Genomic DNA, 24,470 nt, shown 5'->3' with positions numbered 1-24,470 from the left:
TATCCTTTGCGAGTAATGATAGACATTTCATGTGCCAACCGATGTTGAATAGAATAACAGCATTAGCAATTAGAGAAATGGTTGGACGCACGGGCAAGAAGAGATTTCCCCTGACGAAGGGTGTATGTCACCCGAAATGCATTGGGAACAATAATCTTCCAGTATTTTCTTACAATGCCATGCAATCTGAAGTGCAAGATTCACCAATGAATAAATGCTTTTGAATGAAAGAAGCATTCATCTACGTTGGATTGAAAGCATGTTATTACGTTTACGTGAATGTATATTAAGTGTAGAATGTTCAGTTTTTTCACTTGATTAATGTTTCTAAAACTTGTTCTTGCAATAGTAATAATTACTTAAATACAGTCTTGGTAGAGTGTTTTCTTTGGTAGTGCAGTCTTTGTCTAGGACAGGCAGTCTTAGAAACAATTTTCTTACTTTTATAAATTTGGCATTTTACTGCCTTATCCACTTATTGCTGTAGCCTGGATGTTCCTAACAGTTGGGTTTTGTGTATTCCTCCCAGACAGCCACATACAAAAGAGAGCTTAAGTGTGCCTGGATGGGCCATCACTTGTTGGATAGGAGGGCAGAGCTGGTCCCAGCCCAACTTACACTTGAATTGGCTATGTCCTGCCTCCACACAAAATAATGCATACCCCCTGTAGATAGTCATGAGCCAAGGAAGTAAAAGCATGATGCCTGGGGACTTCAATGGGAAACCTTTGGAAGCTTCTGCCCCACTTTCAAAGGCACAAGTGCGTATAAATAGTAGACCTTAGACACTAACTCTTCAATACACTTCTGGACCTGTGGATCCTCTGCCAGGAAGAAGGACTGCTGTGATGCTGAAAGGACTGCCATTCTGCTGAAATGCTGCTCTGAATGATTTCTGGCTTGCTGTGCTGACCTGCCGCCTGCTGTCCTCTTGCCTGGGCGCAAAGGACTGGACCTGCATCTCTTGAACCCAAAAACCATAGTGACTCCTCAGGCTGGTTGGCTGGGCACCTGATCTGAAGCCTCAGGGACACAACATACTTCCAACAACCTTGCACCTGCAACTAGACACTGCCTTCTGTGAGTCTGCCTTGCCAAGTGGTGCCATCCCAGTCCTGGACCCTTGGAAGTGGGCCTAAGGTGCTCTGTAAGCCTCTGTGGATCTAGGAGAACTGACTCATCTCTTCTTCTGCACAGCGCAACCCTGAGCAGAACAGATCCATCGCCACTACTACATGGATCAGAACCGTTGCAAAGACCCGCATCACACCCCGTCTTATGCATTGGAACCTTTACTGCGTGATGCATCCTAGGCACAGGCCATCGCATCTCTTGTCAACAGCAGCTGCAATGAGAATGCCAGACTCCATATCGCAGCTCCTCGGAACCGATGCATCAGCTCAATTGTGCGATGCACCCTCGATGCTTGACTTTTCATCACAAGCCCTTGTTGTTGGGATCCAAACGACAAGCCAAGACATCACACCTGAGTTTCTCCACATCTCGGATCCAATGCATTGCTTCTGCTGCCCGGCGCATCTTCAGGGTGGATACCCGCAATGCTCCACAAATCAGGATTTAAGGTACTCAGGTACTGTCATTGTTCACTGCTGCAAGTCCTAACCTCCAGTACGATAACATTGGAGTTAACCTATTACATTTAATAAGCTGTAATTTCCATACGACATAGGAAGACAGTGTCTGTGTGTAGTCTTGTACCTTATTGTTGGATGGATGTAATGGGAAGCCGGTGTCTGCATGAAGTCCTGTCGCTTATTGTTGGTTGGATGTAATAGAAGTGCGGTCTCTGCATTGAGCTGTGTCACTTTTGCGTAAATGGTTGTAATTGGGAGCCTGTCTTGGATGCAGCCCTGCGCTTTGGTTCAGGAGGTCTTGTGTGGACCACAATGAGTATTTGACTTGATTTGTTACTCCGACAGGAACCAAGAGATAGCTTTCAGTCATGGATTTACAAGGGTGAGTTTCTGTTGAATCTAGACATAGTGACACTCCTGTTTCAGTCTTTTCTCCTCCTCTCGATCTTTTCCAGTGTAGATAATAATGAGATACCTCAGGTCTGACCACCTAGAGGTCATGTGATAACATTGGGGAGAGAATTTGTTTCTGAACAAAAATATACCAAACGTGATCAGAGTGAACTGTAGATAATTTTCCTTATAGAATGTCTGAAGTCATTTCCAGGTTTTCTTGTCATCTTAAAGGTAGTATTTTTCAATTCAGAGGTTTCTAATATTTGGGTTTATTTATACTGTCTCAAAAAATGAAAAGAGGTGGACAGACAGGAGGATGCACAGATGAACGACGGGTGGTGTATACAAGGTAAAAGGGTTGACAGAAGGAAGTCAATGGGCTTAGAAGGGTGGAGATAGATCAGAAAGAAAGGCCTGAGAGCTGGACAGACAGGAGATGGTGGATGATGGAGAGATCAGAGGATGGACAACAGAAGAAGGCTCCTGGGGTCAGAAGGGTTGAGAGGGATAAGAAGCACCAGAGAGCTGGACAGACAGGACCATGGCAGATGGACAATGGGGGATGATGGGGAGATGGGAGGATGGATGACAGACAGACCTGAGAGATGGACAGACAGGAGGATGCGCAGATGGACAATGGGGGATGATGGAAGGATAGATGACAGACGGACCTCAGAGCTGGACAGACAGGAGGATGCACAGATGAACAATGGGGGATGATGGAGAGATGGAAGGATAGATGACAGACGTACATGAGAGCTGGACAGACAGGAGGATGCACAGATGAAAAATGGGGGATGATAGACAGATGGAAGGATGGATGACAGAAGGAAGCTGCTGGGTTCTGTGGTGTGAAGACTGATAAGAAAGGAGGTCCTGACAGCTCATCAGAGTGACCTTGTCTTTTTCTCCTCAGAATCCATCTTCCTGGATCCGAAAACAGCTCATCCTGCACTCAACATCTCTGCAGATGGAAAGCGAGTCACAAGGCTTCGTGTTGAACAAAAGTTTTCCAATAATTCAGAGAGATTTCGGCACCCTCCTTGTGTTTTTGGAACTGTAGGATTCACCTCTGGGAAGCATTACTGGGAGCTGATTGTGCCCAAACGCAGAGTTACATCATTTTCTAGTGTCTTGTGGTATGTGGGGTTGGCCAGGCAGTCTGTTACTAGGAATGCCTATGCACCGACAGCTGAGCTAGAAATTGGCTTCTGGGTCTTGTCACGCTTTGAATTTTATACTAAGATTCACTCCATGCCTGCTAAGCTTTCGGGAATGCTACCATTAGTAAGACACATTGGAGTTTACCTGGACTTCGAGGGGGGGCTGGTGTCCTTCTTCAATGCTAAGACCCAGGAGCACCTCTTCACCTACACAGATACCTTCACAGAGAAGGTCTTTCCTGTGGTTTGTAACTACCTGTCCTCAGTCATAGAGCTGAGTTAAACAGTGGAGGAGCAGGCCTGTAGATGTGTGTCTTTGATCATTTCTAGAATTCACTTCCTTAGAGGAAGAGCTGCTGTAAATCATGTTTAGAGCTGATTTAGCTATTTCAAGGCAGTAATTTCTATTTATAAATATGCTGGATTTGAATTATTCATGTGTTTTGGTACATGCTGAAAGTTGCTACAACATGTATACAAAAGTAACAGACATTTGTTTCTGCCACTTCAATGCTTAAAACAAATGATGTGCTAGTTTACAGATCGTGCAAGTCTGTTGTCATTGCTCACACATCAGCACTCATACTGTCAGGCCCATTCAGCCCATGGATCACTTCATTTCTGTTAGACGTTGAGACTTAAGGTAGAATATAGCTCATTGGGTCAAGTGCTTGCTGCAGAAATCACTTTGTAACCTGCAGGCCACAGCGGCTTTCACGTTTTGTGTGAGCAGAAACTTCTATTTTGTTCAGAAATAACACCCCTTTCTCATTTTGTCTGCAGTGGTAGTTTAGCTATGCTTGATCTGTCCGCAGCCTTTGACACCATCAAGACTGGTTTCATGCTGGGCTGAGGCCTTAAGCCTGCTGGAGTCGTTTTAGTGAACAGAACTCTCACAGTCAGCTGCACAGACTTTAGAGCTAAACCTTTCCAAATTCCCTGTGGAGTCCCGCAGGGTTCTTCCCTCTACTCTATTTAACCTGTGTGTCGCCCCTCATGCAAAACTCGTGTACTCCTTCGGTTCCCACGTGTTGTCCTATGCAGATGACACCCAAATCATCGTGTTCATCTCTGATGATTGGGTAGGCAAGGCAGAGGGTTTAGGTCCTGCATGGATGAAGTCAGCATTTTGATGAGGGAGAACTGGCTAAACAAAAACTGGGAGAAGACTGAGATTGTGGTTTTTGGCGTGGAAAATTTGATCTGAACCGACTGTTGGTGGCCGAAAACCTGCAGCACTCTACCTGTTGCGGTGGCCACGACAAAGAATCTGGGGTGATCTTTGGCAATACTTTGGCATTTGATACCCAGGTCAATAGAACTGTGAGTTTGTGTTCTTGTTTTTGGATCATTAAGACCTGGAAGAAAATGTTTCCCTTTCTTCCTGGGGAGCTAAGGGTGTCAGTATCCATTGCTCTTATTACATCTCACCTTGATTATTTTAATGAACTTTATTCAGTGTCAATCAGTATTCGTTGAATAAGCTTCAGGTCATCCAAAATGCAGATAATATCCGGTTGGTCTTGGATCTGCCTGAAAAAACCTCAGTCAGGGAGGGCTGTAGGGCTCTCAGGCGGCTTTTAAAACCCTGTGCCTTGTACGTAAGGCTCGCCATCAACAGGACTCATGTTATCTTAGGACCACCTTCACCTGGTCTGCTCCTACTAGACCTCCGAGATCAGCAGGACCGAGAAAGGTGATAGTTCCTAGGCCCTGGAAAGCGAGATGGAGAACCAGCTTTCACGGTCGTAGCCACCAAGTTGTGGAATTATTAGGAGGCTGGAATTACACTCTATTTTTCATTTTCAGTTATCTGTAGAATTTCATTGTCTTGGGCGACCTTCTGATGTTTTTATGCATCCTCTTTACTAGGATTGTCCCCTCCCTCTGGTTCCTTACTTGGTGACAGCGGCTCGATGCCTATTGGTTTTATGCACTTTATAAATTCAAGTTCCAAATTCAAGTAGTACTATATCAAATATCACACCTTTAGACACTTGATAGTTCTATTTAGTGAGTAAACCACGTTAAGTACTTAACTCCTCACACTATTCCAATAGATGTGACTTCCTATTCCACTCAGATCGTTCCACGCACCTCTGGGCAGCCTCTGGATTCGACGTTTTTGAGCCCATTGCGTACATTCCATATTTGTATCCTTAGTTAGAGACAACCATAACTGTTTGGAAGAGTTTACACCATCAGCCATGGAGTTGTGACTGTGATGGCGCTTAGATAATCTGTATCTGGTGGCCCCCAGTTTGCATAGTTGGGAATGGTGGTTCTATGAATAATGTTCCAAATAACATATAAGAACAAAATTCATAAAGAAAAGACTGACTCAAAAAGAGAATTTGAGAGCAGTAAATTAGAGTAAACTATGAAGCTTTATTAAAATATAAAGGTACAATATAGAAGTAAACTAAAGCCCGTTCAATAAAGCGTCAAAAATGATTTGCCATGGAGGCTGGAAGCTTTTAAAATAGATGCAGCAACAAGGGAAATCTAAAAGAGACTTAGGCACAGATTTATAATACGTTCACGCAGCGCCGCGAGCCACCTTGCTGCGCTGAGTGAAAGGGAAAGTGCAGGAATGCGCCATATTTTACATAATGGAACGCATTCCTGTCCTCTCCTTGCACTGGCGCACTTTTGGCTGCATAGCTCCAATGCGGGCACCCTTGCGTCATGGCGCTAGGGTGCCTGCGCTGTAGTGATACAGTGGGAAAACTGCTAAACATGGACAAATAAACCGACTTTGACACCTTTTGAAGAAACCATGATAGACGTGCAAAGATTATATGTTAGAGAAAATCTCAAGAAATATCAGGTGCTGCATCATAAAAGCATGCAGAAGAGTGTCGACTAGACACAAATAATAAATAAAATAACATAGGTTCAATTTCACTAAATTGCAATGGTGTATTCTTTTGATGCATTATCGAAAAGTGATTACTCACGTGTTATGAAGATTTTATTGACCATTCTTATTATAGAATTAATCTATGTGAAGAATTAGTAAAATAATGTAGTCTAGATGACATATTATCTGCTAATGGCGAGTTTCATTCTAAAACTCCATCTTTGCTTATGTGAGAACGGGCACCAAGAATGAAAAGAGAAAATGGTGCTGCACCTATCTATTAAAAGCTGAGGCTTTGAAACTTTCAGAGAATGATCTTCATATATGTACTAATGTAAATCACCTTATACGATATTAGTTATTAGGAATTTAAAATAATTTTGCACATTGGTACTTTGAAAATGCAGTAATACATCAGTTACACATGTTATTTACAATGACAGTAACCTTCTTTCTAAGTGCAAATAAGCTGAAAACAAAGATTGAATCTTTTATTTCTCCATGAAAATGTTTGTTTCCATACTTTATATTCTTTGCTTGTATTGGCCTATATTGAATGCAGTCCTGCCTGTTTGCAGCATGTTCTTTGTTGTGCTCGACTTTGTTCTCAGGGGAAAGGTTTCTAAGATTGCCAAGTGAATTGAAACTATGTTTTATGTCGAGAGTTCCCACTCACATACAAGGACTATTTGACACAAATTCAATTACTTAAGAAAAATCTGCCTGAGAAACTGTGCTCTTGAACTTGCTCACGTGCCTTTACTAAAGGATCTTTGTTTAACAGTATACCCCTACCGGATTGCCTGACAACTTACGTATTCTGAACCGCCTTTGTTTCTACAATGTGTGTCTTCTTTATGTCGCATGACAAGTCACCCTATACAAACTGACCAATTGACTGAGCGGTCTGACCGAGTAAGGTGACCAATGAGGCGTCGCCCTAGAACTCGTGGATTATATTATACACGGATTTGACGTAAACAGAAGAACTTTCATCCACCTTTCTTGGGAGAGCTTTCATTCCTGTGGATTTTCCTTTGCTGATCTATTCTTTGGATCCAGATGTGCCTTTGTGGACTCCGGACTGACGCACACGCTGTGCGCACCTTGGTGGTCTATTTCCCTCGTGGGAGACTCCTTTAAGCTTGCATAGCTCATGGCCCCTCCTGAACTTTCCAGAGCTTTGGTCACTTTATGCCACATTTGACTTAATTAAGCTATTCTGCATTCTGAATCATGCATAAGTACTAATGCCTTCTTAAATCTTGATAAAAGTTAACTAAATCAGACTGCCTCTGTCTTGCTATGGTTTATTTTCATTTGATTGTGCGTTCCAATTGATTTATTGATGACTGGAAGGGATCACATTAGAGAAATCTCTGGATATCGAGTACTAATGTTGTTGTTCTGTATATCTTTACCTGAAGTACTGGTTTGTATGATATTGGCCCATCTAAATTTCTTCAGGAGATTTGGCCACTAGACCTAATCCTTTATTTGTATAGTGTAGTCTTGAGAGTCGTATATATGAATTTAATTATCAGTTTGAAGAGCAGTTATCCAATTCCTGGCCCTCATTGGATGGCTGATTGAGCCCCCTATATCACACCCCTCTCGGCACAAAGCAAGGTCCATTGGTGGACCAAGAGATGACAAAAAGGGCCCACAATGCTTGAACAGTAATTCTGGTAGCGTGTCAGATAGTTTTCTGTCCGATGAAGTGAGGATAAGAGGGGGTTTCTACTAAGATCCATATTTTGAGATCCCTAAAGCCAATTTTTGCCCATATTGCCCAAATCCATGTTCTGTTGAGGATGCCAGTACTGGAGGATTGAGGCGAAGACGATTTAAAACAATGGTGTGAGTATCAACAGGGTTCCGCATTACAAATGCCCACGCTTAAATTGCAGTGAAGTGATTTGGATGTGTGAGGTTATGGGAAGTGGTTAGAGTCCATGGTTAGGTGATGCACTTTATGCAAAGAGTTAAAGTTGTTGTCAGGTCCAAGGTGCCCTAAGATCCCTGGATAGATACATACACGTACAGGCGATCTCAGTGTGGAATACGCTGAGAAAGTTGTCTGCTGTTTTTTAAAGGTGCTGTTTGTGAGACGTCATCAACAGTACCACTAAGTGATGGAAATGTTCTTTTGTGCACCATGTACCTCCAATAAGCACCACAGAGCTGCGTTGCAGAGAGGTGTAAAAAGGGACGTGGCTTCTGAACACCTTTCTGCAAAGCAGCTCCCTGGCGCATACTGGAGGTACCTGGCGGGTTAGTTGGCCCCTAGGGACCCTCAGGGTTCTAGGGGACTTAATCCCCCAACTTAAAATGCACCACAGGGTGCATTTGCACACTTTTCACATCAGGCCCCGCCCCTCCCTGCACCACTGTGCAAACATGTCTCGTGGCCCGTTTTAAGTTGGGGGATTGCAGTCAAGCCATTGCCCTGTCACTACCCATGCACTCCTCCAATCACCCAGCGAGCACCATGTACTTATCCAATCACTCCACCAAAACCTAGGCAATTATAAATTCACCATGCACTCTCCTTGCAGTACACTAATCTTCCAGTCAGTGCCCATGTACTCATGGATCGACCCAGGCACTAACACATGCACTGCTATAATCCCCTGTGCACTACCAATGCAGACCTCTAACCATCTACACAGTACTGATTCACTCCTCCAATTACCCAGGTTGTACCCATGCACTCCAGAAATCCCTCTGTCACTACCCATGCATTCCTCCAATCAACCATCCAGCATCATGTACTTATCCAATGACTCAGTTAAAACCCAAGCAGTTATAAAATCACCACGCACTGTCCTTGCAGCACTCTAATCATCCAGTCACTACCCATGTACTCATGCAATGACCCAGGCACTAACTCATGAAAAATATAGAGGAGGTCATGCTCATTACAGGGGTACCCCCAATGCATAGTGTTCCCTAGTGTACTCACTGTATTCTAAGTGTCTTTTAGCATAGCACTGGCTCCGGTACTGGTTAGTCAGAGTCAGTTACCACCAGTATCCGTCACTAAAATGTTGGGGGCACAGGAGGACTTGCTGCTCCTCTGTTGGTTCTTTCTGTACATCTCTTGCTTCTTCCTGCACTTTTCTTCATCTTTCTGGACTTCTGTTACCTCTTTCTGCATTTGTCTTGCTTCCTGCTGTGCTTTTCTTCCTCTTTCTTCACATGTCCTACCTTTGTAGGCATAGTTAGAAATTAGCATTTAAAAAACCATTGAAATTCTCTGAAAAAACCATAGGTTTCAGGCACGTTATAGTTAGAAATTAACATTTAAAAAACCATAGAAATTCACTGAAAAAACCATAGGTTTCAGGGACGTTATAGTTAGCTGGACATTTTACTCGTACAAAACCATAGAAATTCCCCCATTATAGTTCCCCCAATCTGATGCACCTCCTCACACTCTAATATAATCTTTGATACACCCACTGTAAAATACAGACTAACATTTTCGAACCCATCAACACACCAATACCAGTTACTACATACACACTCAGTGATTCTTAGGTTTAAACACATCCACTCATTAACTCACACAATCACTCATACATATAGTCACTCATCAATACAAAACTGTCATATGCACTCATACACCTATACAGACACTCACACACTGCCACTCATCCATGGAGTTACTCACACACCTAGTCAGTCATGCAAAGAATCATTAATACTTCCATTTCCTTACCTATACAGTTATACACACACCACCTCACTTATTTAAACATATACTAACACATACTTACTCTCTTATACAAGCCCTGACACAAGTACACACTCATCCATACAGTCACTTTCAAAATCACTGACTCTCATGGATAGTCATTTATATACTCCAACGCTCAGATACACTGGCTTTTACATATGTATTTACTTGCACATGTACCACTTAGATATCCGTTCACTCACCAACATACCCATACACACACTTCTCCACCCATACAGCTGTTTCCACATGCACTCTTGAACCATACACCCAGTGAATCAACCTATGCACACAATCACATACCTCCCACCCACCCACACACACACTGAGTCTCCCATACAAATACTCAGGCAACCAATCAAACACCCATATAGACAATCATGTAGATAATGACCAACCCATGCAGCAGCTTACACAACAACAGACAGACTGATACAGACATTCACACAGTTTTGTCACTAACCCATGCATTCAGTAAAACACATGTAATCACTCACTTATACAGTCAGTCATGCACCTATTAAATCCTTTATCCAGACACCTAAACACCTACTGATTCTTCAATACACCTTGGCATATATATATATATAATAACGTTGGCACCAATTGACGAATCATCGCAAATTTTTCCAAACTTATGGCCAGCTCCAGTCCGCTCCTATCCTGAAAACTTCATGGTGAGTCGTCAAGCGGGGGCCGAGAAAAAAGGGGGGTCCCCAAACGCATTTTCCCATAGGACCTGTTGATGCAGCTACAGCTCGAACTGCTGAACGGAATTACACCAAAATTGGAAAAGAGGTAGTCCTCAGTTTAGACTCGTGCCTTTTGCTTAAATGGTGTAAATCCGTTCAGTAGTTCCTGAGAAAATTAGAGTAAAAAAAATAGATATATCTGGGAGGAGCCTAACCACACATCTCATCGTGAGATCTGATTGGCTGTCAGTACTTCATCCAAGAAGTGTTGGCAGCCATCTTGGGACCAATATACATGATAGCACCTCATTAAAAAGCATTGCAGTTAATAGAAGGTTTTAAGACTTTAGTTAAATTATAAATCATTTGTTGATGGTACCATACTCATTTTAAGAATTGTGGTGTGTTCTAAGGTGATTTTACCATGTGAAAAAGCCTTCTGCTGTGATATCATGAATCATGTTTGAGAAAAAACTATTTTCTCATGCTTTTCCCACAGAGGTTTGTAAGGTGATCTAAAAACTAAACTGAGAGCATATTTTCTGTAAATTCACATTATCTTTCTCAGTCATGTGAGAATGAAGTCTGACATTCTCAGTAAAACATGTACATCCAACAAGCGCAGAGATTATCAGTTGATTCCATTGTGTTCTACTGCAGCTTCCCAGAGTGTTCTAAAGAACAACTAGAGCGCTAACAGTCTTACTTATGACAAAAGTATGGCACACCTGAAGCCATCTTGATTGGAATAAAGTGGTAACACTTAAAACATTTAATTTACAAAGGAACAAAATGAGGGGTTAATTTTGCCATAGAAATTATGATTAGTGCTGCAGAAAGAAAAATTAGGGCACATTTTGACTTCTCAAATCCTCTTCTATTACATAAAAAAAATTCTGACATGCAGACTGAAACATGCACTTTTAATACCAGCAGCAGACTTCCGTGGTGAGCAGTAGTTTACTACAGTGATCTAATGAGCAACTAGAGTGCTAACATTCAGAATTTATGGCAAATGTGTGACATATCTGAATACCTTCTTGATGGAATCAAAGTAAAAAACTGAAAGCATTTTCTACTGAGGAGACTGCAGTAAATGAGGAAATTAGGAAACTTCTTAACAAATAAATCTCCCAAGATGGCCACCAGAGACAAAAGAGCCCAAAGGCAGCACAAATATCACCCAGATGTAGCCCACATGTAGCCCAATGACAGAAGTGTCCAAAACACTTTTTTTTGTGTATTTCCAGTTTTATATAGTGCAGACTTGTCAGGTATTGGAGTGCTTTACATGAGCATTGGTTAGATCAAATAAGATCGAATTCATTTTGGTTGTAGGCATGGGGAGATTAAGTGATTTGACCAGAATCACAGAATGTTGAGCTGAAGCAGAAACTCCAACCTGGTTCCCCAGTTGCAAAGTCTGCAGCTCTGGAAGTAACACCACATCCTCTCCCCTAAGTGCAACATTTAACAAGTGGTCAACTGGATAAAAAAACAAAGATTACAAATAATTTAAAAGTTCTTTGTCGCTATTTGAAAACTCAGAAAATATGTCCTTTTTTTAGTTTTTTAGAGCACTAACCATAGTTTTGATGCAAATAAGACCCTCTCATATATGTAATTTCTAAAGGAAATGCTCTAGGTATTACAGTTTTGATTACATCAAGATGATGTCAGGCGTTCCACACTTTTGTAATAAATATAGAATGTTAGCAATCTAGTTGTTCATTGGGATACTGTTGAGAGGCAGAGGCCAGGGGCAAGGACTCTGAAAATTGAAGGCAGGTAGGAGAGTGCAGAAGCAAACATTTGACCACACTGGGAAGGCAGGAAGGGCAGTGGCAGCACAACAGACTATGGAGGGCAGTAGAAAGGGGGGCAGGGGCAACAAACCAACAATACAGGACTGGTACGAGAGGCTGTGGCAATATAATAGACCATTGTGGGCAGAAGGAAGAGGCAGTGGTAGTACAACCATACATGACAACAGACCCGTTACAGCCAGGAAACGTCCAATGCTTTTAAGCACAAATGGGCTTTATTTGATCTGTCTCCTTTCTACAATCTCCTCTTTTTCAATGTAACTCAAAGGGGAAAATCAATACCCCAATTTTTTTTCAAAATCTCCCTCTTACCAAGTTCAAAATGTTTGCAAGTATGGTACATTGGATCATGGTAGGCAGGAGGAATTGGGGTAGGGACATGGACCCGGATAAAAGAGGACAGGAGGGACATGGAGAGGTGCACCAAACTGACCCTACAGGGCAGGCATCAGGGTTTGCAGCAGCACAATACACCACACAGGGCATGCGGGACGGGAGTGCAGCACAACAATCCATAGAAAGCAATAGGGAGGGGACAGGACCATGCACATGGACAACAGAGAACAGAGGGGAAAGAGGCAATGGTAGCTAGGTGACCATAATGGACAGACAGGAGAGAAAGCTGCAGCATAACAGACCATAAAGGGCAGGAGGGATGGATCAGGGGCATTACAATGGAACAGACAAGCCAGGAGGTAGGGAATAGGCATCTGCACATGGAAACAGAGGGCTGGGGGCAAGGGGGCAGGGCAGGAGCAGAAAGATGACCATGGAGGTCAGGCAGGATGGGCACTAGAAACAAGACACACCATGGAGAGCAACAGTGAGACTATGATGGCATACACAAAGACCATGGAGGGAAGGTGGGAGGGAGTCAGGGGCAGCTAGCTGACCACACAGGGAAGGTGGGAGGGGCCATGGCAGCACAGAAGACCATGCATGGCAAGTGGGAGGGTTTGTGGCAGCACAATGGCTATGATGGGCAAGAAGGAGGGTGCAGGGGCATGCACAAAGGACGATGGAGGATAGAAAGGAGGGTCAGGACCTGGGCACAGACAAGAAAGTTCAGGGGAAGGGGCCTCACAACAGACCGCACGGGGCAGGCAGGAAGAGCAGTTGCAGCACAACAGACCAGGGAGGGCAGAAGGGTGTGGCAGTAAAATGGACCATGGAGGACAAGAGGAAGGGGATAGGGGCATGGCATGTGGACAGGCAGGGTGGAGGTGGCAGGGACAGGTTACAGTCATCTGACAATGCTAGGCAGGTGGGAGGGGAGTGGTAGCTCAACAGAACACTCAGTGTAGATAGGAGTGGCAGGTCCATGGAACATGGTGGACAAAAAGGATGGAGCAGGGGCATGCACAAAGACATCGGAGGGCAGGGGGAAGGAGAATAGGGGCAGCAAGCTAAGCACAGAGGCTAAGCAGGAGGTCAGTGATGGGCCGTAGAATTGGGCAATGGAGGGCAGGAGGAGTGGACTGGTACATCATGCTAAATGGAGGGCAGTGGCAGCACATCAGACCATGCATGGCAGGAGGGTGAAGGCTAGTCCATGGATTCAGCCAACAGAGGATAGGGAGGAGGTGGATGGGGCAGCAAGCTAACTGTTCAGAGAAGGTGGGTATTAGGAACTTTATTGTTTTTAAAATGTGTGTCTGTGCGAACTACTTAAAATATGAACAAGTATGCAGCATAATCTCACTTTTATTCAGGAAGAAGAGGACGTTTATGACTGTGACTCCGGGCTTACTAGGCAGAAACACCCCCTGACCCTCCACCCCCCATCGCAAAATGTAATGCCCGTTAAAAGGGTAGGTGGACGCAGTGTTATATAGTCCTGATAGCACGATTGAAAATGAAAACTAGTTAGTATATGGTATAAACTATGCACCAAAAAGTCTGATATAGGATGAACCGGGGCGTGAAATATAATATGCAATACATTGTGCGAAATGACAGATTCATTGGAGAGAGCGAGATAGCACAGGCACTAGCGTGTGCTATGCGATATGCGCCTTGGAGTGTAATATGCACAGGGCAGTATTGTGTAACCTAACTAGTCTCTAAAGTTGTAATATAAAATATGTGCTGGGGAGTGTAACGTTGCATATGCACTGTGACAAAGATATGGATCCCAGATTGTAATATGTATGGCATAGCGCTGTGCGTTATAACATAGGCATCGAGGAAGTCACATTAGTTGGGGCAATTTAACCCGTGCGAAGGCAAGTGTGGCATGACATATTCACGGGGTGGTGTTACAGTGCACATGGGCTAGAGAGTGTCATAGCATACGCACTAGCTGGTGGAATACAACACAGAGGTGTGTGGCACTCGGCGGGTACTGGTGGGTGTAACACAGCATTGGGCTCAGCCAGGAGCACACTGTGACTCTCAAGTGAGGTTTGTCTCCTTTCCAGAGAGTAAAATAAAAAGTATTACTCATCCGGCGGTGGAAGTGTTTTTTATTACCCGTGAGGGGGGTTTCTTGCATAGTTTGGTTGAATTTTTGGCGAATCCCCTTTGAATGGCTTGGTGTAGGTTTGTATTAAATGTGCCCGTCAATAGCTACCCATGTTTGTATAAATAAACGACAAGGGTGTCTACTTGGAGACTACCCACCAGCGGGGGCGCCGGGATTAGGCACGGTAGGGTGTCAGACACGTCAGAGCTTCACTAGCGGTGTAAATACATTCCACGTGGATTCATTGTATGCATAGTCGCCTTTTAATCAATATCATACAAATTGTCACGCTGATAGGTACATACGGTTTGTCCAGCATGTCCTAGGAGTTTCTTTAAATATATATATTTTTTTAAATAATAAAAATCAAAGGCTGGCCCCGGGGGATGGGGTCCCGGGGCCATAAGTGGCCTGAGGAGGGGGGCAACACAGCCCCCTTCCTAAAGAACTAAAAAAGAAAAAAAAGGCCATGACCCGGGGTTTGGGTTCCCCGGGGCAGATTAAGGCATTGGGAAGGGCCCCCTTCCAAATGTATTTTTTTAACAAAATAAAATTAGGGTGCAGGCCCTGGGGGTTGGGGTCCCCAGGGCCAATAAATTAGAAAAAGAAGGGGGGCCACACAGCCCTCCTTCTTAAAAAAATAAAGGACCGGCATCGCGCCGGAGGCCACAACCCCTCCTTGCAGGACTCTGCAAACGTGCCCCCTGGCCAGTTGTAAGTTGGGGAATTAATTCCCCTTCAATACTGAGGGTCCCTGAGGGCCAACTAGCCCAACAGGTATCTCCAGTATGCTCCAGGGAGCTGCGTTGCAGACAGGTGTTCTGAGGCCACACCCCTATTTACACCTCTATGCAACGCAGCTCTGTGGCGCTTACTGGAGGTACCTAGTGGGCTAGTTTGACCCTAGGGACCCTTAGGATTCAAGGGGACTTAATCTCTCAACTTAGAATGGCCACAGGGCGTGTTTACACAATAGTAAAGGGAGGAGACGGGGCCTGAGGTGACGTGTGCAAACATGCCCTGTGGCGCGTTTTAAGTTGGGGAAATAATTCCCTTTCAATCCTGAAGGACCCTGGGGTTCAACTAGCCCACCAGGTGCTTCCAGTAAGCACCACTGCTCTGCGTTGCAGAGAGGTGGTGCAGGCCGTGCCCATTTTTACACCTCTCTGCAATGGCGCTTACTGGATATACCTAGTGGGCTATTTTGCCCCTAGGGACCCTAAGGATTCAAGGGGACTTAATCTCCCAACTTAAAACGGCCACAGGGAGTGTTTACACAGTGGGGAAGGGAGGGGACGGGGCCTGAGGTGACGTGTGCAAACACGCCATATGGCGCGTTTTAAGTTGGGGAAATAATTCCCCTTCAATCCTGAGGGCCCCTGGGGGCTAACTAGCCCACCAGTTGCTTCCAGTAGTCGCCAATGAGCTGTGTTGTAGAGTGGTGGTCCAGGCCATGCCACTTTTTACACCTCTCTGCAACGCAGCTCTGTGGCGATTACTGGAGGTACCTAGTGGGCTAGTTGGACCCTAGGGACCCTCAGGATTCAAGGGGACTTAATCTCCCACCTTAAAAGGGCCACAGGGTGTTTACAAAGTGGGGAAGTGAGGGGACAGGGCCTGAGGTGACGTGTGCAAAGACGCCCTGTGGCGCATTTTAAGAGGTAGTTGTATTCCACTGCCCTATTATATACTAGGGGCTTACAGAGGAGGTCATGCTAATCACAGGGGGACCCCAACACATAGTGTTCCCTAGTGTATTTCAGGTGTTTTCACTGTATTCTGAGTGTCTTTTAACATAGCACTGGCTCAAGGACTGGTTAGTCAGACTCAGTTACCACCAGTTTCCATCTGAAAAAGTTGAGGGTACAGGATGATTTTGCAACAAGGCTTCTTTCTGCTCTTCTGTATGTTCTTTCTGCACGTTATCCTTCTTCCTTCTTCCTGCACTTTTCTTTGTCTTTGAGGACTTCTGTTGCTTCTTTCTGTATTTCTTTTTTTCTTTCTGTGCGTTTTTTCTTCTTTCTTCACATGTCCTATCTCTGTAGGCATAATTAGAAATTAGCATTTAAAAAAACCTTTGAAATTCACTGAAAAAACCATAGGTTTCAGGCACAGTATAGTTAGGAATTAGCATTTAAAAAACCTTAGAAATTCACTGAAAAAAACATAGGTTTCAGGGGCGTTATAGTTAGCTGTCCTTTTCACTCATACAAAACCATTGAAATTCCCCCGTTATAGTTAGTTCAGCTAACTATAACTCACGCGCCCGCAATGCACTGCTGATGACGTCACATATTACATCACTCATGACATGGTCAGTGACATCACTCATGACATCACTGATGACATCTCAAATGACATCACTGAAGTCCTCAAAGATGAAGAAAAGTGCAGGAAGAAGGATAACGTGCAGAAAGAACAAACAGAAGAGCAGAAAGAAGCCTTGTTGCAAAATCATTGTGTACCCTCAACTTTTTCAGACGGATACTGGTGGTTACTGAGTCTGACTAACCAGTCCTAGAGCCAGTGCTATGTTAAAAGACACTCAGAATACAGTGAAAACAGCTTCATACACTAGGGAACACTATGCGTTGTGGTCCCCCTGTGATTAGCATGACCTCCTCTGTAAGCTCCTAGTATATAATAGGGCAGGAGATTAAAACTACCTCTTAAAACGCGCCACAGACCGTGTTTGCACATGTTAACTCAGGCCCCGTCCCCTACCTTCACCACTGTGTAAACACGCCCTGTGGCTGTTTTTAGTAGGGAGATTAATTTCATTTGAATCCTGAGGGACCCTAGGGTCCAACTAGCCCACTAGGTAACTCCAGTAAGCGCCACAGAGCTGCGTTGTAGAGAGGTGTAAAAAGTGGCATGGCCTGGACCACCTCACTGCAACGCAGCTCAGTGGCGCTTACTGGAAGCACCTGGTGGGCTAGTTAGCCCCCAGGGCCCCTCAGGATTGAAGGGGATTTATTTCCCCAACTTAAATCGTGCCACAGGGCGTGTTTGCACACGTCACCTCAGGTCCCGTCCCCTCCCTTCACCACTGTGTAAACGCGCACTGTGACCGTTCTAAGTTGAGAGATTAAGTCCCCTTGAATCCTAAGGGTCCCTAGGGTCAAACTAGCCACAGAGCTGCATTGCATAGAGGTGTAAAAAGGGGCGTGGCCTCAGAACACCTGTCTGCAACGCAGCTCCCTGGCGCATACTGGAGATACCTGTTGGGCTAGTTGGCCCTTAGGGACCCTCAGTATTGAAGGGGAATTAATTCCCCAACTTACAACTGGCCAGGGGGGCACGTTTGCAGAGTGCTGCAAGGAGGAGGCGTGGCCTCCGGCGCGATGCCGGTCTTTTATTTATTTTATTTTTTTAAGAAGGAGGGCTGTGTGGCCCCCGTTCTTTTTCTAATTTATTGGCCCTGGGGACCCCATCCCCCAGGGCCTGCACCCTTATTTTTTTTGTTGAAAAAAATTAATTTCGCCCTCCCAAGGCCTTAATCTGCCCCGGGGACCCCAACCCCCGGGTCATGGCCTTTTTTTTTTTATTCTTTAGGATGGGGGCTGAGCTGCCCCCCTCCTCAGGCCACCTTCGGCCCCGGAGACCCCATGCCCCGGTGCAGGACTTTGTTTTTTATTATTTAAAACAAAAAATATTTATAGAAACACCTAGGACATGCTGGACAAACCGTATGTACCAATCACCATGACGATTTGCGTGATATTCATTAAAAGGCGACTATGCATACAATGAATCCATATGGAATGTATTTACATGGCTAGTGAAGCTCTGACGTGTCTGACGCCCTACCGTGCCTAATCCTTGTGCCCCCGCCGGTGGGTACTCTCCAAGTAGACACCCTTGTTGTTTATTTATACAAACATGGGTAGCTATTGACGGGCACATTTAATGCAAACGCACACCAAGCCATTCAAAGGGGATTCAACAAAACTTCGACCAAACTGTGCAAGAAACCCCCCCTCATGGTTAATAGAACACACTTCCACCGCCGGATGTGTAATACTTTTTTATTTTACTCTCTGGAAAGGAGACGAACCTCACTTGAGAGTCACAGTGTGCTCCTGGCTGAGCCCAATGCTGCGTTACACTCACCAGTGCCCGCTGAGTGCCACACACCTCTGTGTTGTATTCCACCAGCTAGTGCGTATGCTATGACACTCTCTATCCCATGTGCACTGTAACACCACCCCGTGAATATGTCATGCCACACTTGCCTTCGCACGGGTTATATTGCCCCATCTAACGTGCCTTCCTCGATGCCTATGTTATAACGCACAGCGCAATGCCATACATATTACAATCTGGGATCCATAACTTTGTCACAGTGCATATGCAACGTTACACTACCCAGCACATATTTTATATTACAACTTTAGAGACTAGATAGGTTACACAACACTGCCCTGTGCATATTACACTCCAAGGCGCATATCGCATAGCACGCGCTAGTGCCTGTGCTATCTCGCGCTCTCCAATGAATTCTTCATTGGGCACAATTTTTTGCATATTATATTTCATGCCCCAGTCCATCTTATATCACACTTTTTGGTGCATAGTTTATTCCATATACAATATCTAGTTTTCATTTTCAATCATGCTCTCGGGACTATGTTCTATATAACACTGCATCCATCTAACCTTTTCATGGGCATTACATTTTGCGATGGGGGTGGAGGGTCAGGGGGTGTTTCTGTCAAGTGAGCCCGGAGTCACAGTCACAAACGTCCTCTTCTTCCTGAATAAAAGTGAGATTATGCTGCATACTTGTTCATATTTTAAGTAGTTCGCACAGACACACATTTTAAAAATAATAAAGATCCTAATACCCACCTTCTCTGAACAGTTAGACTGCTGCCCCATCCACCTCCTCCCTATCCTCTGTTGTCTGAATCCATGGACTAGCCTCCTCCCTCCTGCCATGCATGGTCTGATGTGCTGCCACTGCCCTCCATTTAGCATGATGTACCAGTCCACTCCTCCTGCCCTCCATTGCCCAATTCTATGGCCCATCACTGACCTCCTGCTTAGCCTCTGTGCTTAGCTTGCTGCCCCTATTCTCCTTCCCCCTGCCCTCCGATGTCTTTGTGCATGCCCCTGCTCCATCCTTTTTTCCCACCATGTTCCATGGACCTGCCACTCCTATCTACACTGAGTGTTCTGTTGAGCTGCCACTCCCCTCCCACCTGCCTAGCATTGTCAGATGACTGTTACCTGTCCCTGCCACCTCCACCCTGCCTGTCCACATGCCATGCCCCAACCCCTTCCTCCTGTACTTCATGGTCCATTTTACTGCCACACCATTCTGCCCTCGCTGGTCTGTTGTGCTGCAACTGCTCCTCCTGCCTGCCCCGCGTGGTCTGTTGTGAGGCACCTTCCCCTGAACTCTCTTGTCTGTACCCAGGTCCTGACCCTCCCTTCTATCCTCCATGGTCCTTTGTGCATGCCCCTGCACCCTCCTTCTTGCCCATCATAGCCATTGTGCTGCCACTAACCCTCCCGCTTGCCATGCATGGTCTTCTGTGCTGCCATGGCCCCTCCCACCTTCCCTGTGTGGTCAGCTAGCTGCCCGCGACCCCCTACCTTCCCTCCATGGTCTGTGTGTATGCGATCATAGTCTCAATGTTGCTGTCCAGGGTGTGTCTTGTTTCTAGTGCCCATCCTGCCTAACCTCCATGGTCATCTTGCTGCTCCTGCCCCCTTGCCCCCAGCCCTCTGTTTCCATGTGCAGACCCCTATTCCCTCCCTCCTGGCTTGTCTGTTCCATTGTAATGCCCCGGATCCATCCCTCCTGCCCTTTATGGTCTGTAATGCTGCAGCTTTCTCTCCTGTCTGTCCATTATGGTCAGCTAGCTACCATTGCCTTTTTCCCCTCTGTTCTCTGTTGTCCATGTGCATGGTCCTGTCCCCTCCCTATTGCTTTCTATGGATTGTTGTGCTGCACTCCTGTCCCGCATGCCCTGTGTGGTGTATTGTGCTGTTGCAAACCCTGATGCCTGTCCTGTAGGGTCAGTTTGGTGCACCTCTACATGTCCCTCCTGTCCTCTGTTATCCAAGTCCATGTCCCTACCCCATTTCCTTCCATGATCCAAGGTACCATACTTGCGAACATTTTGAACTTGGTAAGAGGGAGAGTTTGAAAAAAAACTGAGGTATTGATTTTCCCCTTTGAGTTACATTGAAAGAGAGGAGATTGTAGACAGGAGACAGATCAAATAAAGCCCTTTTGAGCTTAAAAACATTGGACGTTTCCTGGCTGAAACGGTTCTGTTGGCATGTATGGTTGTACTACCACTGCCTCTTCCTTCTGCCCACAATGGTCTATTATATTGCCACAGCCTCTCTTGCCAGTCCTGTATTGTTGGTTTGTTGCCCCTGCCCCCTTTCCACTGCCCTCCATAGTCTGTTGTGCTGCCACTGCCCTTCCTGCCTGCCCATTGTGGTCAAATTGTTGCCTCTGCACTCTTCTACCTGCCTTCAATTTTCAGAGACGGTGCCCATGGCCTCTGCCTCTCAACAGTATCCCAATGAACAACTAGATTGCTAACATTCTATATTTATTACAAAAGTGTGGAACGCCTGACGTCATCTTGATGTAATCAAAACTGTAATACCTAGAGCATTTCCTTTAGAAATTACATATATGAGAGGGTGTTATTTGCATCAAAACTATGGTTAGTGCTCTAAAAAACTAAAATGAAGACATATTTTCTGAGTTTTCAAATAGCGACAAAGAACTTTTAAATTATTTGTAATCTTTATGTTTTTGTCCAGTTGACCACTTGATTAAATGTTGCACCTAGGGGAGAGGATGTGGTGCTACTTCCAGAGCTGCAGACTTTGCAACTGGGGAACCAGGTTGGAGTTTCTGCTTCAGCTCAACATTCTGTGATTCTGGTCAAATCAATTAATCTCCCCATGTCTACAACCAAAATGAATTTGATCTTGTGTGGTGTAACCAATGCTCATGTAAAGCACTCCAATACCTGACAAGTCTGCACTATATAAAACTGCAAATACAGAAAAATAAGGTTTTTGCACACTTCTGTCATTGGGCTACATGTGGGCTACATCTGGGTGATATTTGTTCTGCATTTGGGCTCTTTTGTCTCTGGTGGCCATCTTGGGAGATTTATTTTTATGAAGTTTCCTAATTTCCTCATTTACTGCAGTCTCCTCAGTAGGAAATGCTTTCAGTTTTTTACTTTGATTCCATCAAGAAGGTATTCAGATATGTCACACATTTGCCATAAATTCAGGAATCTTAGCTCTCTAGTTGCTCATTAGATCACTGTAGTAATGCTACTGCTCACCACGGAAGTCTGCTGCTTGTATTAAAAGTGCATGTTTCAGTCTGCATATCATAATTTTTTAATGAAATAGAAGAGGATTTGAGAAGTCACTCAAAATGTGCCCTAATTTTTCTTTCTTTGGCACTAATCATAATTTCTATGGCAATATAAACCCCCTCATTGTTCTCCTTTTTAAATAAAATCTTTTAAGTGTTACCAGTTTATTCCAATCAAGATGGCTTCAGGTGTGCCATACTTGTGTCATAAGTAAGACAGTAAGAGCTCTAGTTGTTCTTAAGAACACTCTGGGACATTCTGTCATTGGGCAATACTTGGGCTATATCTGGGTGATATTTGGGCTACCTATGGGCTCTTTTGTCTCTGTGGCCATCTTGGAAGATTTATTTGTTATGAAGTTTCCTAATTTCCTCATTTACTGCAGTCTCCTCAGTAGGAAATACTTTCAGTTTTTTACTTTGGTTCCATCAAGAAGGCATTCAGATGTGTCACACATTTGCCATAATTTCTGAATGTTAGCACTCTAGTTGCTCATGACATCACTGTAGTAAAGCTACTGCTCACCAGGGACGTCTGCTGCTGGTATTCAAAGTGCATGTTTCAGTCTGCATGTCAGAATTATTTTATCTACCAGGACTGGGCGAACGGGGTAGGTGTTTACGAGACACGGACTCGGCGTGTCAAACGCGAGGAACTCCTTGCGTTCATCTACCAGGAACTGCAGTGGACTATCCTTATGAATTGTTAGGGTAGACCGAGCTGCAGGTAACACTACAATTGTGACTGAGAATGCTCACTGTTTATTTAGACATTATGTTGAATTCTAGATGTAGATAGAAAACATCTTTTTGGTCCTGAGGAATCGCCAGAGTATTTCTCTAATGGAGCGAGAAACATGTCGACCTGACTGAGGCAGTGTATATAACCTAGTCGATAACCCTAAGTTAATAACACTCAACCTCAGAATTTTTTAATTAGGGGAGAAGACTTCCTAATAAATCGGTTGAGTAAGTACTTCGACCCCTATTTTTAATAATCAACACATTTCATCTACATCACTTTAGAGCCCCACACACCCATGCAACCACCGGCTTTATTGGATTAAAAAGATCTCCATAAAAGTGCTCCTTAAAAAAGAGCCCGTCGGGTATTGCACCAGCCGACTCGACGCAGGAGCAGCCCGATGATGATGCAATACATTCGAAGGGGGAACGTGAATGACGATACCCTTTAGTTTGTGTGAGGGCCTCAATATCCAATATTTTAATTGTCCGTGAACACATTCCTTCCCTCTCCCTTTCCTTTGTCTTTCTACTTACAGGAACAGCTCTGTCATTTTTGTTGTACTATGGTACCATCAACAAATGATTTATAATGTAACTAAAGTCTTAAAACCTTCTATTAACTGCAAAGCTTTTTAATGAGGTGCTATCATGTACATTGGTCCCAAGATGGCTGCCAACACTTCTTGGATGAAGTGCTGACAGTCAATCAGATCTCACGATGATATGTGTGGTTAGGCTCCACCCAGATATATCTTTCTCTTTAACTGTAATTTTCTCAGGAACTACTGAACGGATTTACACCATTTAAGCAAAAGGCACGAGTCTGAACTGAGGACTACCTCTTTGCCAAATTTGGTGTAATTCCGTTCAGCAGTTCGGGCTGTAGCTGCGTCAACAGGTCCTATGGGAAAATGTGTTTGGGGACCCCCCTTTTTTCTTGGCCCCTGCTTGACGAATCACCGTGAACTTTTCAGGATTGGAGCGGACCAGAGCTGGCCAAAAGTTTGCAAAATTTCACAAAGATTCGTCAATCAGCGCCAACGTTATTCCAAATAGAATGTTGCGGATTTCTTTTGGAAAATATGTCCTAACTATAACTACCTACTGGCGACTGCCAGTAGGTTATATATATATATATATACATATATACATATATATATATATATATATATATAAATGTAAATTCGCCTCTGATGCTGCCTTGATTAGGAAGACGAAGAACGGACCCAGACTTCGGTGCCAATCACTGAGTTTTTATTTAAATATCTCTGTACCAGTCTGCCATGACGCGTTTCAGCCCCCACTCGGGCCTTGATCACATGATATATATAAATACATTCACTGAAAAAAACCAAAGGTTTCAGGGGCGTTATAGTTAGGAATTGGCATTTAAAAAACCTTAGAAATTCACACACAAAAAACATAGGTTTCAGGGGCGTTATAGTTAGCTGGACATTTTCCTCATACAAAACCCTAGAAATTCCCCTGGTATAGTTTGTTCAGCTAACTATAACTCGCGGCCCCGCAATGCACTGCTGATGACGTCACATATTACATCACTCATGACATGGTCAGTGACATCACTGGTTTTTCAGTGAATTTGAAAGGTTTTTTTA

General features: G+C 44.4%; 1 protein-coding gene across 1 annotated transcript in view; it reads left to right on the top strand.

Moving 5' to 3' along the window:
- The window catches only part of LOC146839179 (CD5 antigen-like), a 621,574-nt gene extending 614,268 nt beyond the window's left edge, over nucleotides 1–7,306 (top strand). The window contains exon 7 of the mRNA XM_085603206.1: nucleotides 2,908–7,306. Within this exon, the coding sequence (XP_085459332.1) occupies nucleotides 2,908–3,437 (530 nt within the window). The 3' untranslated portion in view covers nucleotides 3,438–7,306. The remainder of the gene's footprint in view (nucleotides 1–2,907) is intronic.
- The last annotated feature ends 17,164 nt before the right edge of the window (nucleotides 7,307–24,470 follow it).

The sequence above is a fragment of the Triturus cristatus genome, chromosome 4_2 (assembly GCF_964204655.1).
Source record: "Triturus cristatus chromosome 4_2, aTriCri1.1, whole genome shotgun sequence".
Taxonomy (NCBI): domain Eukaryota; kingdom Metazoa; phylum Chordata; class Amphibia; order Caudata; family Salamandridae; genus Triturus; species Triturus cristatus.
This window is presented reverse-complemented; position numbering and strand designations above follow the sequence as displayed.